We start from the raw sequence: 18,894 nt of genomic DNA, 5'->3' as shown, positions 1-18,894 counted from the left end.
AGAAAGATGGAGATTACCAGGAGATGGAGGGGAGGGGTCAGAATAATGGTGTTTAAAGGTACAAACTTGTAATTAGTACTAAATAAGCCACAGAAATCTAATGCATCTATGTGATGAACATAAACAATAACATTGTACTACAATTACATAATTAATAATTATTTCATCAGCAGTGGTGTTACAGTATACAAATTAATCAAAGTAACACTTTGCACACTTTAAACTTACACAGTGTGGCACATCAAATTTATTCAGATGGGTAAAGAGATGGGAGGATGGATTAATGGATAGATCCATGGGTAGATAGATACATAGATACATACATAGTTAGATATACATGTATAGATACATAGGTATGTAGGGTAGGTAGGTAGGTAGATAAATTGACTGCCTTTCTACATGGAGATCCTGACCCTGGCCTGACTAGTCTTGAGACTGCTCTTTGTCAGTGAGTCCGCTCTTCACATCAGGTGACCAAAGTATTGGAGCTTCAGCTTCAGCATTGGTCCTTCCAGTGAATATTCAGGACTGATTTCCTTTAGGATTGACTAGTGTGATCTCTTTGCAGCCCAAGGGACTAGCTATCATCAGAAAAAAGTAGATAAAAAATGTAAATAATCCCTTATAATAACATGAAACATTCCTTCAGTAAAGCTCAGTAGCTCCTAATGCTCGCCAGGGAGACCAGCAGAGCTATGCTAATAGCCTCACAGTGCTATACTGAGTCACTTAGTGGTCTGACTCTGTGACCCCGCCGACTGTAGCCCGCCAGGCTCCTCTGTCCATGGGATTCTTCAGGCAAGAAGCCTGGAGTGGGTTGCCATGCCCTGCTCCAGGGGATCTTCCTGACCCAGGGATAGAACCCACCTCTCCTAGGTCTCCTGCATTGGCAGGCAGATGATTTATGACAAGTGGCAGTTCTCAGTATTCTTTTGGGGGTGAGGAGGTAAGGGGACAAGCATATTCCATCTTTCTGAGGTGCCTCAACCCAAAGGTCACTAAAGGACCACCTCCTGGAGCAGGAGGTTGGGGTTAGTAGACGGGATCTGTTCTATATAGAATTGACCAGCCGCAGGCCCTACCATACAGCGGAGGGAACTGTATTCAGTCCCCTGTGATGAACCATGATGGAAAAGATGATAAGAATATACATGTATGTTTCTATAACTGAATCACTTTACAGCAGTAATTAACACACTAGAAATCAACTGTACTTCAATTTTTTAAAAAAATTTTAATAAAAAACAAATGAATGGCTGCCCTTGGGCTGTGAGAAATGGGCCCCCTCTCCTCCCCAGCTGTCGGCAGGAGGACCCCAGCGTGGCCGAGTCGCAGTGGTTTTCCAGCCGTTTCGGGCGGCTGATGCCGCGGTGTCCGGCGCTCTCCCGGGCGCCTGCTGCAGGCGGCGGCGCGGGCTGCCCACCTTCCCCTCCACAGCCCCTCTTCTTTGCTGAGTCGCCTGTATCCGTTTTGCTCTTGATTTGGCCAGGTGTTCAGACATTATATCATAAAAGACTTCCACGCTGTTCGTCACAGAACCCCGTTTTGTGACCCTGAGATAAGTCCGCCTCACTGACTGCAGAGGATTCGATCCTTGGGGGCCAGTTTGCAGGCGCGGGGTGAGGCAGCCCTGCGCCCCGCGCCGCGTTCATCCCGGCGCTCCTGCGGCCCGAGCTGCGGAGAGACGAGCTCCTGCTCCGCCGTGGACACCTGGCCTCCCCGCCTTCCAGCCGCCTTCTCCGCCTCCCGTGTCGGGTCAGCCCCCCTGGACACCAGGAGCTGCTCCCCACAGGTGTTTGAGGAATACACACTGCGATATTCTGAATGGAGAAACTCAAATGCTTCAAAAATTAGATAAATCTAAATGCCAGCTTTCAAGTCATACTAAAATATCGTTTGTTTACCTTTTGTTGACAGACTTGGTTTTTCTCACCTTCAGTAATCTCACAGCTATGGCGGGTCATTTTACAGAATAAGAGCAATCATAATAATAATGAATATCACATTTCTTCTCTTTGCTAAAAGCACTTTACCTGAATTCCCACTCTATCAGAACTTGACCTGAAAAAGTGATTGAATCCCCGTGTCATTAACTTTTCTGTCTAAAGTCAAACTGTTGAGATGGAGAATTCACAGGTAAATTTCTTTATCCTCTTCCTGGTTTTCTGTTATTTTCTAAAATCTCTCTGGGGTATGGGTTGTTTTTCTTGTGTGTATTTGTATTGGTTGGTTTTGCTTCCTCCTTATAAATTCTTTACTTACAATTGGAATTGCTTCAACTAGAAGCACTTGAATTCCTCTGAACCTGCAACTCAGCTTCTTTATTTTTAAATTGAGAATAATAGTAATACCATACTCACAGGGTGATTATGAAATCAAATTATGTAATCAGGGCACGTTGGTTACAGTGGAGCCTGACCCATTGTTGGCCATCTTGTAATTTATGATTCTAAGTAATTGTAGATAACATTTTCTATGACATACATGCCATGCTTTTTAATTTTATGGTACAGACATAGGGAACCATTACCCCACCCCCACCCCAGAACACACACAGACTGTGGAAACTTCTGTGGTATTTATGAACACTCTGCCGCTTTCAGAGGAAAGTGTCTGTCATGTAGCACTAGCTGAACATTCAGGCATTCAGCCAACTCTATAATTGCTGTTAATTCACTGTATCATTAACAGAATTAGTCATTGTTTCATTTTAGACTGTGTTCAAATACAGTTTACTTCTAGACTGTTGTGGGCTATATGAAAAATCAAATTGTCACTTCCAGCTAGCAATGATGAATACTTTGTTTTGGGTTGCATGTATGTTGAATTATTAATCTCTTAAGATAAATAACTGGCACTTCCTATGTCTGCAAACATAAAATGTATTACTTCTTTTCCAAGGGATAAAAGAAGTCTGTATATCACTTTCATTTTACACTTAGCAAATCTGTAAATAGGCTACACCTTACAGAGTTGCCTCCGGTAATGTGAGACCTGTAAAAACTAAACCAAATGCAAAGGATGGCATTCTCCTTATATTTATGTCACTGTCTTTAATTGAACAGTGACTGTCATAGTTGGTCATCTATTACACACTCTACGTGGACTCCATTAAGTATCTCAGCTGTTATGCTTTGCAATTAATTGTCATTATGTATGAGACACTTCTGCAGTTATAAAGCAGAAATGAATCATCTTGTCTTCGAAGTGGAGGATCGTTGGACATTTGTTAAATGATGTCTTCTCTGTGCAGTACCAATTAATAAGTAAGTGTTGTTGGATCAGCATTGCCCCACATAATGGTTTTAAGTTCAGTGTCCCCAGGAAGAGCTGGTCTAGTCTCTGATTTGGAAGGTGAGAGGTGATGCCCCCTTGTGGGGATATTTAACTCAGAAAGCTTTGGATTCTGCTTTCAGTGGGCACTCAGGTACTGTGTGTGTGCTCAGTGAATGAAAACAGTGGAAATGTGTAAGTGTTATTTGGGGCACAAGTTCCTGTTTAGATACTAGATCATCTTCACTTCCCTCTCAACTGTTTGGGATTCAGTAGTTTTAGAATCCATATGTGACTATATGGCTGGAAAATTTGTCCAAGCCGTGAAAACCCATTTGTAGGAAACTCAAGTGGCCAGCTTTTTTAAAACTTTCCTGTTTGAAAGGACTGTATTTCTTTTTTTCAATGCCCTTTTAAATTTATTTTATTTAATTAAAGTAATTTATTTATTTTAGTTGGAGGCTAATTACTTTACAATATTGTGGTGGTTTTTACCATACATCGACACGAATCAGCCATGGGTGTACACATGTCCCGCCATCTTGAACCCCCCTCCCCTCTCCCACCTCCCACCTCTCTTCCCACCCCATCCCTCTGGGTGGTCCCAGAGCACCAGCTTTGAGTGCCCTGTGTCATGCATCGAACTTGCACTGGTCATCTATTTCACATGTTTCAGCGCTATTTTCTCATATCGTCCCACCCTCGCCTTCTCCCACAGAGTCCAAAAGTCTGTTCTTTACATCTTTGTCTCTTTTGCTGTCTTGCATATAGGGTCATCATTACCATCTTTCTAAATGCCATATATACGTGTTAATATACTGTTTTGGTATTTCTCTTTCTGACTTACTTCATTCTGTATAATAGGCTCTTGTTTCATCCACCTCATTAGAACTGACTCAAATGTGTTCTTTTTATAGGTGAATAATATTCCATTATGTACATGTACCACAATTTCCTTATCCATTGATCTGCCAAAGGACATCTAAAGCTATTCTAATTCAAGCCTTCAAACAGTTAAGTTGTACTCCTGGGAGTGTCTTACTGCTAGTGTATTGTTGAATTTCTGTATTTTCCTTTTTAAAAAAAAAAACTGATTTGAGCTCTAAAACCTCTATTTGAATGTAAGTTGACCAAGAGGTAACTTTCTTGCCTTATATTTTGGTATATGTAATATTGGATGAATGCAAAACTAGAAAGTCAAAAGATACCCAGAATAACAGGGAAGTTTGGCCTTGGAGTACAAAATGAAGCAGGGAAAAGGCTCACAGAGTTTTGCCAAGAGAATGACTGGTTATAGCAAACACCCAACAACACAAGAGATGACTCTACACACAGACACACCAGATAGTCAGTACCAAAATCAGACTGACTCTATTCTTTGCAGCCAAAGATGGAGAAACTCTGTACAGTCAGCAAAAACAAAATCTGATGACTGTGGCTCAGGTAATCAGTTCTTTATTGCAAAATTCATACTTAAATTGAAAAAGGTAGGGAAAACCAGTCAGCCATTCAGGTGTGACCTACTTCAAATCCCTTATGATTATACAGTGGGAGTGATGAATAGAGTCAAGGGATTAGATTGGTAAACACAGTACCTGAGGAACTGATGGAGGTTTGTAACAGTGTACAGGAGGCCGAGACCAAAACCATCCCAAGGAAAAAGAAATGCAAGAAGGCAAAGTGGTTGTCTGAAGAACCTGTACACATAGCTGAGAAAAGAAGAGAAGCGAAAGGCAAGGGAGAATGGGAAAGTTAGACAAACTGAACGCAGAGTTCCAAAGAATAGCAGGGAGAGAGAAGAAGGCCTTCTTAAGTGAACAATGCAAAGAAATAGAGGGAAACGACAGAATGGGAAAGACTAGAGATCTCTTCAAGCAAACTGGAGATATCAAGGGACCACTTCATGAAGGATGGGCACGATAAAGGACAGGAACGGTAAGGACCCAACTGAAGCAGAGGAGAGTGAGAAGAGGTGGCAAAAATACACAGACCTGTACAAAAAAGGTATTCATGACCTGGATAACCACGATGGTGTGGTCACACACTTAGGGCCAGACATCCTGGAGTGTGAAGTCAAGTGGGCCTTAAGGGCATTACTGTGTACAAAACTGGTGGAGGTGATGGAATTCCAGCTGAGTTATTTCAAATTCTAAAAGATGATGCTGTGAAAGTGCTGCACTCAGTATGTGAGCAAATTTCGAAACCTCAGCAGTGGCCACAGGACTGGAAAAGGTCAGGTTTTTCATCCCAATCCCAAAGAAGGGCAGTGCCAAAGAATGCGCAAACTGCTGTGCAGTTGCACTCGTTTGACATGCTAGTAAGGCTGTGCTCAGAATCCTTCAAACTAGGCTTCAGCAACTCTGTGAACTGAGAACTTCCAGATGTACCAGCTGGGTTTAGAAAAGGCAGAGGAACCAGAGCTCAAACTGCCAACATTTGTTGGGTCATAGAAAAAGCAAGGAAATGCCAGAAAAACATCTACTTCTGCTTCATTGACTACACTAACACCTTTGATTGCGTGGATCACAACAAACTCTTAAAGAGATGGGAATACCAGGCCATTTTACCTGCCTCCTGAGAAACCTGTATGCAAGTCAAGAAGCACCTGTTAGAACCAACATGGAACAATGGATTGGTTCCAAATGGGGAAAGGAGTATTCAAGGCTATGTATTGTCACCCTGCTTGTTTAACTTCTTTGCAGAATACATCATGCAAAATGCTGGGCTGGATGAATCACAAGCTGAAATCAAGATTGCTCAGAGAAATATCAAGAGCTTCAGATATGCAGATGAAACCACTCTAATGGCAGAAAGTGAAGAGAATCTAAGAGCCTCTTGATGAGGGTGAAAGAGGAGAGTGAAAAAGCTGGCTTAAAACTCAACATTCAAAAAACTAAGATCATAGCATCCGGTCCCATCACTTCATGGCAAATAGATGGGGAAACAGTGACAGATTTTGTTTTCTTGGGCTCCAAAATCATTGTGGACGGTGATTCAGCCATGAAATTAAAAGATGCTTGCTCCTTGGAAGAAAAGCTATGACAAACCTAGACAAGGTATTAAAAAGCAAAGACATCACTTTGCCAACAAAGGTTCTTATAGTCAAAGCTATGTTTATTCCAGTAGTCATAAACGGATGTGAGTGTTGGACCATAAAGAAGGCTAAGCACGGAAGTATTGATGCTTTTGAATTGTGGGTGCTGCAACAAAGGAAACTATAAGCAAGGTGAAAAGACAGCCCTCAGATTGGGAGAAAATAATAGCAAACAAAGCAACAGACAAAGGATTAATCTCAAAAATATACAAGCAACTCCTCCAGCTCAACTCCAGAAAAATAAATGACCCAATCAAAAAATGGGCCAAAGAACTAAACAGACATTTCTCCAAGGAAGACATACGGATGGCTAACAAACACATGAAAACATGCTCAACATCACTCATTATCAGAGAAATGCAAATCAAAACCACAATGAGGTACCATTACACGCCAGTCAGGATGGCTGCTACCCAAAAGTCTACAAGCAATAAATGCTGGAGAGGGTGTGGAGAAAAGGGAACCCTCTTACACTGTTGGTGGGAATGCAAATTAGTACAGCCACTATGGAGAACAGTGTGGAGATTTCTTAAAAAGCTGGAAATAGAACTGCCATATGACCCAGCAATCCCACTTCTGGGCATACACACCGAGGAAACCAGATCTGAAAGAGACACGTGCACCCCAATGTTCATCGCCAGCACTGTTTATAATAGCCAGGACATGGGAGCAACCTAGATGCCCATCAGCAGATGAATGGATGAGGAAGCTGTGGTACATATACACCATGGAATATTACTCAGCCATTAAAAAGAATTCATTTGAATCAGTCCTAATGAGATGGATGAAACTGGAGCCCATTGTACAGAGTGAAGTAAGCCAGAAAGATAAAGACCATTACAGTATACTAACACATATATATATGGAATTTAGAAAGATGGTAACGATAACCCTATATGCAAAACAGAAAAAGAGACTCAGATGTATAGAACAGACTTGTGGACTCTGTGGGAGAAGGTGAGGGTGGGATGTTTCAAGAGAACAGCATCGAAACATGTGTATTATCTAGGGTGAAACAGATCACCAGCCCAGGTTGGATGCATGAGACAAGTGCTCGGGCCTGGTGCACTGGGAAGACCCAGAGGGATCGGGTGGAGAGGGAGGTGGGAGGGGGGACCGGGATGGGGAATACATGTAAATCCATGGCTAATTCATTTCAATGTATGACAAAAACCACTGCAATGTTGTAAAGTAATTAGCCTCCAACTAATAAAAAAAGAAAAAAGAATTGTGGGTGCTGGAGAAGACTTTTGAGAGTCCTTGGGACTGCAAAGAGATCAAACCAGTTGATTCTAATGGAAATCAACCCTGACTATTCATTGGAAGGACTCTTGCTGAAGCTTAAGCTCCAGTACTTTGACCACTGGATGTGAAGAGCTGACTCATTGGAAAAGACCCTGATGCTGGGAAAGATTGAAGGCAAGAGGAGAAGGGGACAGAGGATGAGATGGCTGGATGGCATCACTGCCTCAGTGGATGTGAATCTGAGCAAACTCTGGGAGATACTAGAGGACAAAAGAGCCTGGAGTGTTACAGTCCATGAGGTCACAGGACTCGGACACGACTCAGTGACTGAACAAGAACAGCAATGTTGGGTTGACTAAAAAGTTTGCTCAGGTTCGGGAAATCCCGAATGAACTTTTTGGGCAACCCAACACAGTCTGCTCTCAAACTAGAGTTGTCTTCCTGAAGCCCATGAAGAAGCAGATGCAAAACACTCATCAGCCCAGGCACATGAGAGTTCTATAGAAAAACCCTGCACCCTGAGAATGAAGTCACACGCAATGACTCCTGTCTGCATTGCGACACAGTCCTGCCATAAGGAGACCATTACTGAAGCTTGAGACAGCAGAGTGGGTCAAAAGAGATCACTCTTCCAGGGATACAAGGTGGAAAAGAAACCAGCGAGAGAGAGAGCCACAAACAGAAAGGAACACGCACATGCGAAAAACCAAACTGAGCCTCATGCAGTGTGTGTTCCTGAAGTGTCCTGTGCACACGGGATGTTTATCAGAAGGAGCCTAGTGACTGGTCCCTGGTCCAGCCTTCATGGGCATCCTGTCTTGCCGGAGGTGGGAGTGATCGATCGATTGCTCTGTGGTTGGAATGGGCTCTGGGAACTGATCAGGGAGCCCCAACTTGCGAGCAGGACAGCGGAAAGGGTCTAGTCATGTATGTTTCCACCTCTATACTTAAAAGGAACTGAGAAAGACTTTCTTAAACTTCAGTGGCTATGCTATGAAGTTTTTTTTTTTTTTTTTTAATCATTTAAATTGTCCTTGAAGCTCTCAGAAAGTTGCTCTGGTCCACAACCAAATGGAACATGCTGTGTGGTCTTGTTCGCCACATGGGAGTCACCTTCACGCACCATGGTTTCTAGTTAATGATTCATTTTCATTCTCTTACTGCCACTTATTCAAGGAGGATTCCGTTTCCAGGTTCTTTTTTAAACTGTGGGAGGATTTTTGTTTTGTTTCACTGACACTTATGACTTCAGTCCTAAGGACGTGTGATTCCCCCAACTTATAATGGGTTTTTGCAGGTTTGATGTTACAGCTGATACTGTAGTCTTAGGTTGTATTCGTTGTTGGGACCGTGCTCTTGAGTCTGTTTTGAGAGAAGAGCACTTGAGATGTCAAGGAGGGCGGTGGGACCGACATTTTTTAATGTACTGTAACAAGCTGTTCAAATAAACACTTTCATGGTGAGCCTCTGGCCAACACCCACTTGAATGATGGTAATCCTGCTATTTTTGGACCTTCCTCATATGGTTCACTGATTTATGGCACAGAGGCTCCAAATATTTCCTCTCCGGGTCTCCATGGAAAAGTCTTTTTAGGAGGAATGTACTTCTCACTGATCTCAGACTTCCTCAGTAAAATCACAGTGCCATTCATCTCCTGATCAAAAAAATGTTTGAAAAATGGAAGCTAAAAATAGAGATTATTACTGAAACCTTATTTGAATTGATCATTGTTACTGTCATTATCAGCTTTCCAGCTTGGAGGTATTTATTTGCTTTACAGTAGTTTTCTAAATTATGTGTAGAATCTGCTGGTCAGAAATATTGGGTTGGCCAAAAAGTTTGTTCAGGCTTTTCTTACATGCTGCTTCCCAGTTGGCTCAGTGAGTAAAGAATCCGCCTGCAGTGCAGGAGACGTGGGTTCAACCCCTGGGTCAGGAAGATCCCCTGGAGGGCATGGCAACCCGCTCCAGTGTTCTTGCCTGGAGCATCCAGGGACAGAGGGGCCCAGCCGGGGTCAAAAAGAGCGGACGCGACTGAAGGAACTGCACGCGCACACGCCTACGACAGATTAAATTAACCTTCTGGTCAACCCAATACTTTCTTGAAATGTTTTCTTCTCTGTCTCTACTCTTTCCTACACGACCTCTCACCCTAGTCAGAACAACTGTCTGTCTGTCTGTGGACTGTTGTCTCTGCTCTGGAGCCCGTGGTGGGACAGAGACCACAGGTTTAAAGTTCAGGAGGTGGGAGATGATTGCACGAATACATGATGCTGCGATGCTCCTTAGATCCCGGAGGGGTGCAGAGCTCAGACAGCTCCTCCTGCTGCAGGGGCCAGGCCTGGGGCGAGGACTCGCCTTAGACGGCAGTCATCACAGAGGACGACCAAGGGCACAGCTGGTTATTCCCCCATTTTTCACATGAGGAAACTGAATCCCAGAGGTGTGACATTGACCTGTCCAACATCAGCGTTCCAGCCGTAGTCCTCACCCCCAAAACCGTGTATTCTTTAAAAAGTGTTTTGCAGTGTTGAGCAGAATACTACTCAACGGTAAAAACAGCCGACTCCTGATACATGCAGTAACTTAGATGGGTCACAAGAGCATTATGCTGAAAAAACCCAGCTTCAGAACATGACACCCTGTGTGATTCCATTCATAGTGCATTCTTGAAGCGACGGATTTGTGGAGATGAGGGGCAGAGTTGTGTTGTTGAGAATTCAGAAGCGAGGGAAGGGGGGTGACTGCGGACGTTGAAGGGTCTCACAAAGGACGTTTGTGATGGACTGTTCTGTGCCTTGATGGTGGTGGTGGCCACACAGATCTACAGGTGGTAAAGTCCACAGAAACACATTTCCATGCGAGCATGTAATGCTGGGGTGCCTGGGAGAGGCCAGTGACAGGGTCGGGGTCAGCTTCCTGTGATTTGACGCTGTTGTTAAGCGAGACATCACCGCTGGGGGGGACGTGGGGAGGAGGTGTGTGATCTGTCTGTACTGTTTCTTACAACCACCTGTGAATCTGTCATTGCCTCAGGATTAAGTTTAAAAAATAATAAAAGAGGTGTTGAGGCTGAGCAGGAGAGTGTGGACTTTAGGTCAACAAAGTTTTCAAATTCCGGCTCCACCACTTACCAGCTATCTGGCCGTGAGTCAGTTCTTTAACCTCTCTGTCCCTGCCTCTTTTTTTTTTTTTAAACCACAGTAAGTTTTGTGAATATTTATCATCTCATATAGACCCCAAATTAAATAGGAAACATTTTTTATTAAAAATCTTTATTTCCATAAACCCATAGGATTTACTCTCTTAACAACTTGCATATATAACATACAGCCGAGTTCTTTATGTTTATCATGTTGAATATTACATCCTGTTGCTGTTGTTCATTGCTAAGTCATGTCCTATTCCTTGCGGCCCCAGGACTGCAGCACGCCAGGCTTCCCTGTCCTCCCCTGCTAGTTTATCTTACAACTGTGTGTCTGTTAACTGCCTCATCCTGTTCCCTCTCTGCCCACAAATCTGATCTTTTTCTCAGTTTGGTTCTGAAGTATAATTGGCCTACAACACTGTGTTAGTTCCTAACACACGACATAGTGATTTGATATTTCTATACAGTTCAGCACGATCACCACGATTAGTCTAGTGACAGTGTGGCACCCTACGAGGATATTACCGAGTTATTGACGGTATTCCCCACTCTCTTCGTTTCATGCCTGTGACTCATTTATTTTGTAACTGCAAGTTTGACCTCTTAGTCTCCAGCACCTATTTCTCTCCCCTCCCAGCCAACCTCCCTATGGCAACCACCTGTTTTTTCTTTCTATCTGTAACTGTTTCAACTTGGCTTTTTCATTTGTTTTGTTTTTTAGATTCTACATGTAAGGAAAACCCTACAGGATTTACCTTTCTCTGTCTGACTGATTTCACTCAGCATTAACCCTCTAGGTCCATTTGTGTTGTTGGAAGTGGCAAGACTTCATTCTTTTTTATGGCTGAGTAATATGTGAGCAAACTCTGGGAGATGGTGAAGGACAGGGAAGCCTGGGGTGCTGCAGTCCACGGGGTTGCAGAGAGTTGGACGTGGCTGAGTGACTGAACAACAACATTCCATTGTGTGTGTTTATACTGCATCTTTATCCATTCATTTATTGATGAACACTTACATTGCTTCCATATCTTGACTATTGTAACACCTTCATGAGTATATGGGTACATTCGTCTTTTCAAGTTAGTGTTTTCATCTTTTTCAGATAATACCTAGGAGTAGAATTGCTGAGTCGTATGATGAATGTAAACTGGTGCAGCAACAATGGCAGACAGTATAAGGATTTCTCAGTTTCTTTATTTAAAAAAGGTTTTTTAAATTTTATTCAGATAGCACTGACATATAACATTGCATTAGTTTCAGGTGTATGGTGCAATGATTTGATATATGATTATATTTTTAATAAGTATCACAGTAAGTTTAGTTAGCATCTATCATCTCTCATAGTTTATTTTTACAGTGAGCACAGTAATAATTTCCCTCCTTTAGTGGTCTTGATGATTAACTGGCCCAGAGTAGCCAATCAATATCTGATAGGTTTTTCTTTTTTTTTAATTAATTTACAGTGTTGTGTTAGTTTCAGGCATACAGCAAAGTGATCCCATTACACGCATACATATATTCATCCTGTAATAACCTAGGTGGGTTTCCAGAGGTTATCACAAAATGTTGAGTAGAGTTCCCCGTACTATACAGCAGGAGTTTGGGATTAACATTTACCCGCTATGATACAGAAAATAAGTCACCGACAAGGATCTGCCGTGCAGCACAGGAAACTCTACTCAGATAGGGTTTTAAAATACTGTGTTACATACAAAAGCCGCTCATCATTTACACCGGATCATGCAAATACTGTCTTTTCATCCAGCACTTAAAGGGCCAGGTGCTGTCACTTCTCTGCAGAATTTTGATACCACAGATATTCTCTGTTTTTTAACTTCTGCCCATTTCTTCTACTTTCATGGGATTTACTCTATTCATTTTTCTTCCTTAGTTGTATGCTTAGCTCATTAATGTCTTTCTTCCTTTTTAATATATGCACTTAAAACTGTAGATTTCTCTTTTACAACTGTCTTAGCCAAATCACAAATTCTGGAATTGACAACCCAGCATACGTATAACCATAACTGATTTTTTTTTCTTTGATCCAAGAATTATTTGAAAATAGGTTTTTTAGTTCGCAGTCCTATGATGGGAGATCTTTACGGTCTTAGTAATCTTTTGAAGTTTGTTAAGCTTTCTTTGTGGCTTAGCATGTGATCAGTTTTTAATAAATATTTCTTATGTGCTTATAAATGAAATCATACAGGATGTCCTTTCTGAAACTCGATTTTTTTTCACTCGGCATAATTCTCTTGCAATCCATCTAAATTGTTGTGTGTGGTTGTTTTTATTGTGGAGTAGTATTCCATGAGGACTTCCCACGTGGCTCAGTGGTAAAGAACCCGCCTGCCAGTGCAGGAGACACTAGAGAGTCAGGTTCGATCCCTGGGTCCGGAAGACCCCCTGGAGGAGGGCATGGCAACCCACTCCAGTGTTCTTGCCTGGAGAAGGCCATGGACAGAGGAGGCTGGGGGGCTACAGTCCCTGGGGTCACAAGAGTCAGACATGACTTAGCGACTAAGGAACAACAACAGTATTCCATGATATGGATGTACCGGTTTGTTTAACCGTTCACCCATTGAAGGACAAATGGATTCTTTATCGTTTTTAGTTATTAAGAATAAAGCTTCTATGTACATTTCTGTAAATTTGTATGAGCATAGTTTTTATTTCTTTGGGATGAACATCCAAGAGTGCAATTGTTGGGATGTCTGGTGAGCTCGTATTTAGCTTTAGAAGAAGCTGCCAGACTTCTTTGCAGAGCAGCTGTGCCATTTGACATTCGTGCCAGCAGTGATCCAGTTTGTCTGCATGCACCTCGCTGATATTTAGTGTATCAACATGCTTTACTTTACATTCCCACAGGGTGTACTGCTACCTCCCTGAGCCTTCCAGTCGCATTTCCTTAGTTGCTAATGACGTTGAACACTTTTTCCTGTGACTATTGTTGAGAATGGAATTTCATCTTCATTCAGTCCCTTGATTTTTTTAATTTGGTTTTTCATATTTTCAGGATCCTTGCTACCTTTTGGTCTTGTTGACCAAATCTACTTCAGTGAAAATGTCCCTCTGTGACTGTAGATGTATCATTTTCTCCGTATAATTCTGCCAGCTTTTGCTTTTTATATTTTTCGCTGTGTTGTTAGGTAGAGCACATTCAGAATTGTTCCGTCTTCCTGATGAATTATTCATTTCATCATAATGCAGTTGTTCCCTTTATTCATTTTTGCCCTAAATATATATTTGTATGCTTGGCCTTAATCATATATTAGATCTGATAGTGATAGAGTCATTTAAGCTCCTTTTTAGTTAGTGTTTGCATAGCCTGTGTGCTCAGAATTGAGAATTCTCAGGGGAGACACTTTTCTCCCAGTTCCAGGGCAGATAATTCCACCCCCAGGGTTTCCCCAGCACGTGTCTTAGCTCTCTCTCTCCCGTAAGGCATTATATTTTCAGGTTCAGGCATTTAGTAAAACACTGGCTGCTCAGGTGTCATAATTTATATGACACCTGGGCTCGTGGCTCAGACGGTAAAGAATCTGCCTGCAGTGCAGGAGGCCAAGGTTTGACTCCTGGGTCGGGAAGATCCCCTGGAGAAGGGAATGGTGACCCATTTCATTTTTCTCGCCTGGAGCATCCCATAGACAGAGGAGCCTGGAGGGCTACAGTCCATGGGGCTGGAAAGAGTTGGACACGACTGAGCGACTAAGCAGCTCAATTCCAAAGCCTCGTCACGTACAGACCTAAGGTTCCGTCTCCTTCCTCCATGAGGGCATCAAACCCAAGCCCCACCGCAGACAGCTACACCGCAGGCTCGTGTGCCTGCTGTATTTTCGGGTTTCAGTCTCAGCATCTGGTGATGCCCCTTGTACCTTCATACTCGCATTTTAAAGAACGTTAGTTATAAACATAGTTATAAAACTACATTGAAGAATGTATTTTTTTCTTCAGTATTTCTGGGTGTTTGGGATGTGCAGGGGTGGGGGGATGGCCAGGTTATCTGGTCTGGTGTGTTGCTAACAGAGCAGGGCAGTTCCCACCAGGAGTGCTCATCTAGCCTGAGAATGGCATCATGTTGTTGGACAGTTGTAGAAGCCTGGATGTGTCCTTTCTGACCTTGACATTGTAAGAATTCAGCAAGTCTGATGTTTTGGACCCTGGAAGCCCTGCTAGGGTGATGCACCTACAAAGACCCACAGTGTGTATTTCTTGGTTCAGAGTCATTTTGAACTTAGGGTACCAGAAGGACTGGTCTTAAGAACATCAAGATTGTTTTAAATATTTCAGGTTATAAATTTGAGAACGTTTATTAACACAGTATTAATAAATAGCATTAAAATCTCATTGTTGCTTACATAAGACTTTTGTAAAACAGAACTCTATCAGTTATAAAACTGATCAGTTTTCCAACTGAAGTTCTTTAAAAATGTTTCTAAGCATGTTTCAAAATTATGCCTAAGCAAAGTACAGTGGTAATCTAGCTATTACAGGTAGGCTGCACTAATAGTACATGCAAAATACAGAATTTAAGGAGGGAAATGTATGTATATTGTAACTAGTATAGCTTCTCCATAAACTAGTTGCATTATTTACATATGTGCTCTCGTTTATGTTTTTAAATTGTAAGAATAATATTCATTTCCTCTTTGTAGTATTGCCATGTTTTTTTTTTAATTTTCTAAATGTACAAAATCCTTCAAATAATTGGAACCTAAGAAAAGTTTCCTTTCAGGTTTTTATTTTTGAACATTTCCTTCTTTGAACTTTTTTTTAGAGCCTTGAGTTAGTCTTCCCCTTACAAGCATTCCTGCAGTTGCACCAAGAGTAAACTCAATCCCCAGAACGTTGGTTAAATGATGAGACTTTTGTTAAATGATTAGAATTCATCAGAAGCAGAATGTCATGACCTTGCCACTGGAGTTTAGTCCTCTGTGCCCAGAATGACAAGTTCTGAAATAAAGATTCTGTTTATTGATTATTCTTGTGTGCTGAAGGAACGATTAAGTATTTGTTGTTGTTCAGTTGCTAAGTTGTGTCCAACTCTTTGTGACCCCGTGGACTGCAGCACGCCAGGCTCCTTTGTCCTCCACCATTTCACAGAGTTGCTCAGATTCATGTGCACTGAGTCAGTGATGCTAACTAACCATCTCATCCTCTGTCACCCCCTTCTCCTTCTGCCTTTTAATCTTTCCCAGCATCAGGGTCTTTTCCAGTAAATCGCTCTAAGCATCAGGTGGCCAAAGTACTGGAGCTTCAGCTTCAGCATCAGTCCTTCCATTGAATGTTCAGGACTGATTTCCTTTAGGACTAACTGGTTTGATCTCCTTGCTGTCCACGGGACTCTCAAGAGTCTTCTCCAACACTACAGTTCAAAAGCATCAATTCTTTGGCATTCAGCCTTCTTTTTGGTCCTCCTCTCATATCCGTACATTACTTTTAATACACTATCTAGGTTGGTCATAACTTTCCTTTCCAAGAGCAAGTGTCTTTTAATTTCATGGCTGCAGTCACCATCTGCAGTGATTTTGGAGCCCAAGAAAATAAAGTCTCTCACTGTTTCCATTGTTTCCCGATCTACTTGCCATGAAGTGACGGGACTGGATGCCATGAGTTAGTTTTTTGAATGTTGAGTTTTAAGCCAAATTTTTCACCTTCTCTTTCATCCTCAACAAGAGGCTCTTCAGTTCCTCTCCCATTAAAGTAGTATCATCTGCATATCTGAGGTTATTGACATTTCTCCCAGCAATCTTGATTCCAGCTTGTGAATCATCCAGCCTGGCATTTTGCATGACATACACTGCATATAAGTTAAATAAGCAGGGCGAGAATATACAGCCTTGGCATACTTCTTTCCCAATTTTGAACCAGTCAGTTGTCCTATATCTGATTCTAATTGTTGCTTCTTGACCCGCATACATGTTTCTCAGAAGACAGGTAAGATGGTCTGGTATTCCCATCTCTTTAAAAATTTTCCACAGTTTGTTGTGATCCACACAGTCAGAATCTCTAGAGGTCAATGAAGCAGAAATAGAGGTTTTTCTGGAATTCCCTTGCTTTCTCCATGCTCCAGCCACTGGCCCTTGGATTATTTTGTCTAATAAAAGGTGTGTCTATGAGTCAGGATGGCCATCATCAAGTAGTCTCCAAGCAATAGATGCTGGAGAGGATGTGGAGAAAAGGAGCCCTCCTACACTGTTGGTGGAAATGCAGTTTGATACAACTGCTACGGAGAATACGATGGAGGTTCATAAAAAGGGATCCCACTCCTGAATATATATATCTGGAGAAAACCATAATACGAAAGCATTCATGCACCCCAGTGTTCATAGCAGCACTGTTTACGAGAGCCCGGACACGGAGGCAACCTCCATGTCTGGTGTGTGTGTATGTGTGTGTGCGTGCTCAGTTCTGTCCAGCTGTTTGCAACCCACCAGGGTCCTCTGTCCATGGAATTTTCCAGGTAAGAATAATGGAACAGGTTGCCATTTCCTTTGCCAAAATGCCCAGAGGAATAGATAAAGAAGATGTGGATAAAGAAGACATACATATACATATATACAATGAAATATTTTTCAGCCATATAAAAGAATGAAATAATGCCATGTGCAGCTATTTAGATGGACATAGAGATTATCATATTAAGTGAAGTAAGTCAGACAAAGACATATCATGATATCACTTATATGTAGAATCTAGAACAAAGTTGTAACAAATGAACTTATTTACAAAACAGAAATAGACTCACAGACATAGAAAACAAACTTATGGCTACCAAAGGCGATTGGGGGTGAGGGGGAAGGATAAATTAGGCGATTGAAATTAACATACACACGCTACTATATATAAAGTAGATCACCAGCAAGGATCTCCTGTGTAGCACAGGGAACTCAATGTTCTGTGATAACCTATGTGAGTAAAGAATCTGAAGGAGAAGGAATGTATGTACATGTGTTACTGAATCACTCGGCTATGCACCTGACACTAACACACCATTATGAATCAACCATACTCCCAACGAAACTCTTGAAAGATCAGAATAAACGGCCTGGCCGTTTACGTCAGCTCTGCATTTTCTTCCAGGTGACCTTCCGCACCAGAATCTATCACTGTAACATTAACAGCCAAGGCGTGATCTGCCTGGACATCCTGAAAGACAACTGGAGCCCGGCCCTCACCATCTCTAAAGTCCTCCTGTCCATCTGCTCCCTGCTGACAGACTGCAACCCCGGTAAGACTCCCATCCGCGGAGGCTGGAGCTGCACCCCGCTGCAGGGCGCGCTCTCGCTTCACTGTTTACCACCAGGACCGCCACTGGCGCGGTTACTTTCATTATTATTCATTTTAAATTTCCATCATTTGTAACTCCTCCCTTTTTCAGTTCAGTCCAGTCATCAGTCTTTTTAAAACCTATTATTTGCCAAAAAGGAGAAAGCACAGTGTGTAATCAGAGTGAATGAAAAATCATTTTAGATGGGGAAGTGCATTTAAAGAATGCCTTACCTTCTGCTGCCACATCATAATAGGAATTCAAGTTGAATAGCCTAATCTTTAATTAGATGCCCCCCAGAAGACGCTCATTTGAGAGATGAGGACTGTTAAAATCCGGCCACCCCTCAGGCAGCACCACAGAGAGGTCGCCATTTGGCATTTTCACAACCGTGCGTCCGTACAAGTCGTTAGAGCCGAAAGGCCCCTGCGCCAGGAAACACCGAGAAAGGCAACGGGGAACCGCAGCTTCCCAGGGCCCCTGAGCGGAGCCGTGCCCAAGCCCCCGGGCCTTCTGCGCGCGGGCTGCCGGAGCTCCTCCTTCCGGGGCTTCCCGGATGTGAGTCCACGGCTTTGACCGCCGCTTCCGGCGGGGCCAAGCCCGCTGCCACCAGGTTACGTGTTCGGGGGTTTGGGGGGAGAATAACGGAAGTCCAAAGGGTTTTCATCGGGGTTTTCATCGTTGTTCTTAGAGAAGTTCTTCTTTCAGTGTTTAATTAATAGTCTTAAGATTTTTTGAGATTTCATCTTCCATGTTCAGGACATGAACTCACTAGATAAGCGAAGTTTCAGACAAGAGAGAAATGGCAAGTGGGAACTAGGGTCTCTCTTAGGACCCGGGCTGGTTAATAAAACGTGTAGAAATGGT

At 42.6% G+C, this 18,894-nt stretch overlaps 1 protein-coding gene across 3 annotated transcripts in view; it reads left to right on the top strand.

Moving 5' to 3' along the window:
• Window positions 1-18,894, top strand: part of UBE2E2 (ubiquitin conjugating enzyme E2 E2) — a 356,286-nt gene that overhangs the window by 282,950 nt on the left and 54,442 nt on the right. For all 3 annotated transcript variants that reach the window (XM_070459847.1, XM_070459846.1, XM_070459848.1), the window contains exon 5: window positions 17,841-17,988. In XM_070459847.1, coding sequence (XP_070315948.1) covers window positions 17,841-17,988 — 148 coding nt within the window. The remainder of the gene's footprint in view (window positions 1-17,840; window positions 17,989-18,894) is intronic.

Source organism: Odocoileus virginianus, chromosome 32, assembly GCF_023699985.2.
Source record: "Odocoileus virginianus isolate 20LAN1187 ecotype Illinois chromosome 32, Ovbor_1.2, whole genome shotgun sequence".
In the NCBI taxonomy this organism is placed as follows: domain Eukaryota; kingdom Metazoa; phylum Chordata; class Mammalia; order Artiodactyla; family Cervidae; genus Odocoileus; species Odocoileus virginianus.
This window is presented reverse-complemented; position numbering and strand designations above follow the sequence as displayed.